General features: G+C 49.7%; 1 protein-coding gene across 1 annotated transcript in view; it reads right to left on the bottom strand.

Moving 5' to 3' along the window:
- Positions 1-575: 575 nt before the first annotated feature.
- The window catches only part of LOC125027972 (transcription factor sem-2-like), a 10,105-nt gene continuing 5,680 nt past the window's right edge, over positions 576-5,000 (bottom strand). Inside the window, exons 2-3 of the mRNA XM_047617183.1 lie at positions 1,121-3,542; positions 576-942 (exon numbers count right to left, since the gene is read on the bottom strand). Of these exons, the coding sequence (XP_047473139.1) occupies positions 2,421-3,542 (1,122 nt within the window). The 3' untranslated portion in view covers positions 576-942; positions 1,121-2,420. The remainder of the gene's footprint in view (positions 943-1,120; positions 3,543-5,000) is intronic.

Below are 5,000 nucleotides of genomic sequence, written 5' to 3' on the forward strand. Positions count from 1 at the left end.
ATCTACGAGAGAAAAAAATGTAAATAATAATGATAATGTGACAATATACATGTATAAAACGAGAGAAAACGAGCGTTTGACATATTTAATTACTATACACAGTAATATTGTTGTACTGACTAGAATTTCAAACAAAATCTGCCTCTTTCATCTTGTCTCTTTATTGCATTATCATACCAAAATACCCATATGTATATATATTTATATATATATTTATATATAAAAAAAAACGGTTACGCAACAACGCCATCGCCATTAGGTGGGTGGGGGGGTGGGGGGTATGGGGGGAAGGGGTGGGGGGGCAGGTTCAGTGACGTCATACGTTTTCTTTCTTTTTTTCTTTTTTTTAAGTACTGTTGGGATGATCTCCTAACGTATGCCCTCCGAGTGGCAGTCAAGAACGAAATGGCTTGTACATTGATAACGAAGGACATAGGAAGGAAAGAAAGAAAAAAAAAAAAAAACAAGTTGCAAGGCCGTTAGAATGCGGACTTCATAACTGTGCATTCACCTAAACAAACAAACAAAAAACGAGATATAGGCTTCTTCCGACGGCATCACTGGGACAATATGTCATTTACAAAATATTTTGTAACAATATATAAATACTACCATAATCTACTTTTTTTTTTTTTTTTTTTTTTTTGATACACGGTTTTTTTTTCCCACGTCACTGAACTGCCTTGCGATTGGCTTATTGCACTGATGACGTCACGCAGACTTGTCTCCCCCAAATGCCCACGGGTTTTCCTTGACGTTCATTGGTCGAGGCTGTCACCACCACAGGCTGTCACCACCACAGGCTGTCACCACCACAGGCTGTCGTACCTCCATGGGCAGTCATCACCATAGGCTGTCAATACCATTGGCTGTCACTACCATGGGCTGTCACCACCTTAGGTTGTCACACCACAAGTTACAGGTTTGCTCTCTTGGCTCGATCTGTTTGGGAAAAGAGAATAAGCAGAGGTTAATATCGTTGCTTGCTTCATATTGAATTGAAAAGTAGAATTCCCTGTTGCATTGAAAAGTAGAATTCCCAATTTATAAATTATATAACAGAAAGATATATATAACAGATGTACGGATCCACGAACAACGCAACTGAGCCTCATCTCACCTTCAGTGTACAGGCTCCTTCAGCAACATCTTGGTTCTCTTTCGCCCAACACCGAAGACCTGCACAAGAACGGCCTGCCCGGTGATCCTTCCGCCTCAGCATCGAGTCTCTCTCCTCTTCTTTTCGTCTTCCTTCTTTTTCTTCGTCCTTTTACCTGATCTTCAACCGTCTTCGTCACTTGCTTTTTTCTCTTCTTCTTCTTCTTCTTCAACCAAATCGCCTTCGTCAAATGAACCAGCGTCGCCTGATGTTGTGCAGTCGTAACTTCTGTTTTCAAACCTCCAGCCACCAATCATCGACCTAATCGACCTCTTCTTCCTCTTCCCTTTCTTCCTTGACTTTCGATCTCTGCACTGCTTCTTCTTCGGCAGTTTCGAGTTTCCACACCTCCTTCTCCTTCTCTCTCTTCACAAACGTTACAAAAAAAAAAAAGATGGCAAACAATGATAGGGACTTGTTTCTTACAGAACTAAAGAATCAGTTTTTCTTCGTTCCTTTGAGCCTCCTCACCATCGGAGAAAATTACAATAAACTATACGAGTGGACTGGTGATCCAATAGAAAGACATGTTTAGTAGTATTTGTTTACACTGCGAGACTCCCTCTCATTTCCTTGATAGGATGACTGTCTTGAATCTCCTCTCTTTTCCTTCCTTCAAAGCCCCACTTGCCCTCACTAGAATTTTGGTTCAGTTTTTCTTAAATTTCATTCAACATATATATTCAAAATGGTTCATCACTTCCACAGAAGACATGTGAACAAAAATAAAAAATAAAAAAAGCCTCTTACAATACGGTACGACGTGGAGAATACTGGTTTACCAAAGGACGACTCACCCGCTGCGGGTCGTCGTCCACCAACTAGACTGTTTCACATGCATTATGGCTGGGCTGCTAAGGCTACAGTTTTGTCTCATCACCGAGATGATCTTTGTGCACCATTATATTGACCAGACTGCGGTAAGTTGCGGTTTAACTGGTTTGTTATTATTGTTTTTTTGGTTCGTCTGTTCTGTGTACTGTTTCATTAACTTTTTTGTTTTTTGTTAAAAAGGTCATAGGAAACAATGGTTGAAGGCACTGGCACCGTTATGGAGGCTTTGTAAGCTGGGTAGGACAGTTGGTCCCCGTCCAACAGATCTCTCGTGTACAATACTAATGACTTCACTAGAGTACTGTTAAGTCTATGCTGGACAGAAGTGTTATATCTTAAAAAGTCTCTGTCTTTCGTTGTCTACACGAAAGAGGGGAGGAGAAAAAAAGGACGCGCCCTTGGATCAAGCGGCCCCGGGGCTTCCTGCCTACTGCAAGAAGGCGCCGGAGCCGATCCAGGTGTGGGAGATGCCGCAGTCGGACAGGAGGTGGTCCGTCTCGTCGGCCACACTCGAGAAGTCGAAGTGGGACCCCGAACTCGTGCTGACGGCGTCGAAGTCGATGTCAGCCAAGTCCATCTTGATGTCGGTGACGGAGATGAAGTCCGTGATGTTGTATAGGTCGTCGAGACTCGCGTGGTCCACCGCCAGCGAGGCGCTCGGACTGGGGGTCTCCTGCTTCAGCTCCGTCTTGATGTAGGGCGTGGTGGGGGTCTCGCACAGGGGCGAGGCCAGGCCGGGCGAGGCCAGGCTCTGGGGCGTGTACACGGCCTCGTACAGAGGGTCCTCGGGCTCCTGCTTGATCATGCTGGCGGTGCTGATGCTCGACATGATGTTGTGGATGGACGTGGCGCTGCTGAGCGTGAGGCTGGTTCGACTACTGGTGTGAGTGGAGGGCGACGAGGCGGTGGAACTGGTGCTGGAGTGGTAATGGGCGGTGTGGGCGGGGTTGTAGCTGAAGGCCTGCTGGTCGTCGTACATGGAGGCACTCTCGGGCGAGTCTGGCAGGTCACAGGGCGGGCTGGCGGGCACTTCGGGAGGGGACTGCGGCGTGAGGGCCATGGCACCGTTCTGGGGCATCATGTGCGACCGCTTGAAGTCGTCGTCGATAGTGATCTTGATGCCCAGCTTGTTGTGGTCGACCTCGAGGCCCTGCGTGTGGGTGATGCGCGTGTTGCTGATCACGTTGACCACGCTCTTGGCCTTCTCCCGGCCGCCGCCGCCGCCGTGACTCTCCTTGGCTTTGGTCACCTTGCCGCCGTTCTTGTCCGAAACGCCCCTCAGCTGCCCCCCCTTCTGCCCCTTCTTGCGCGGACGGTACTTGTAGTCGGGGTACTCGCGGAGGTGCAGCTCCTTCAGCCGCTCAGCCTCCTCGCGGTACGGGCGGCGCTGCTCCTCCGACAGCATCTTCCAGCGGCGCCCCAGCTGCTTCGAGATCTCGGCGTTGTGCATGTCGGGGGCAAACTTGACGATCTCGCGGCGCTCCATCTGCGACCACACCATGAAGGCGTTCATCGGGCGCTTGATGTGGTTCGGAGGATGCTTCTTGGTCTGCGGAGAGACAGAAAAAAAAGGATCAGCCACCGGATCGGAAATTATTTGGGGAAAAATATCAAACTCAATCAAAAAGTAATTCACGAAAGGCAAATCTAAACATCAGTGTCGTATGTGTTTGGACAGGCTGGCATTATCACGGTTCGTTTCCTCTTTCTGTCATTCCCCGACGCTCTTGCTCGCTCTGCCCCTTCCCCTTTTCAATCCCTTATCCCCCTCACTGTATACACATTCCCCCCTCCCCCTCCCCCTCCCCCTCCCCCTCCTCCTCCCTCCCCTCTTACTTACCCACGCATCCCCTTCCCCCTCCCCCGCTCTCCCATCTCCTCCCTACCACCTCACCCTCTTACTCACCCTCCCCTCCTCTCCCCCTCACCCTCACCCTTCTATCCCTCGCCCCTCCCTTCCCCCTCCCTCTCTCACTCAATCCACGCCGCAATGAAATTACTGCCACACGTCGCCATCAACACTAAACGACACATGACAATCACGGACCGTTCCCCTATCTCGAGAGTGTTCCCGTCCCACCAACAGATGGCGTTGCTTCCCTACCCATTGGAGACAACTTGTTGAGTGTTTGTTGTCTTTCCTTTTACTTTCTTTTATTGCGAGGTGGGTGAGTGAGGCTTTGAGTGGATGGCGGGGTGGGGGGGGGGGGGGGGGGGAGATAGATAGAGAGAGAGAGAGAACATAAAAATCCTAATAAACATAAGAAAAACTTTCAGAATCTCCCCTTAACCCACACAGTCCAAACTTGTCGGAACAGCCTTTATCAAAAGGATTCTTTTCCCAATACCAACTTTATCGCAATCTCAGCCACATCAGCGCCGAGAGACGAAGAACGACCTGAAGGAGGAGGGAAAAGACGATAAAAAAAGAAGGGAAAAAAGGGGGGAGGGAGACAGGAGGTGGGGGGGGGGGGGGGGAGGAAAGAGGGTGGGGGAAAAAATATATCACAACTAGATTTCTATTCCATTTCACTCCCGTGTTAGGATTGGGAAGAGGCGAGAGGGAGGAGGAGGAGGGAGGGAGCGAGGGAGGGAGGGGGAGAGCCTGCAAAACCTACGAGGAAATGTAAGGGGGGGAAAAAAAAAACTCCCATCTACAGGTTTTATCCCTTTCCCTATCCCGAGAGGTTCTAGACCCCCCCCCCCCACCCCTCCCCTCCCAACACCATGCCCCTCCCCTCCTGTGACACGGACAAAAAACTCCAGACAGGGTTGTGTTCGGGGTGGGGTGGGGTGGGGGGAGGGGGGAGGGGGGTAGAGGTAGGGGAACCCTCGGCCTTGCCAGGGACTTACAAAAACGTCATTACGGTGATGGCTACGAACACCCCGCGCACACACACACGTACAAACAGACACAGATACACACGCGCTCTTATATACAGAGAGAGAGAGAAAAAAAGAGAGAGAGAGAAAGAGAGAAAGAGAGAGAAGAAGAAAGAGAAAGGTA

This window comes from Penaeus chinensis, chromosome 8, assembly GCF_019202785.1.
Source record: "Penaeus chinensis breed Huanghai No. 1 chromosome 8, ASM1920278v2, whole genome shotgun sequence".
Taxonomy (NCBI): domain Eukaryota; kingdom Metazoa; phylum Arthropoda; class Malacostraca; order Decapoda; family Penaeidae; genus Penaeus; species Penaeus chinensis.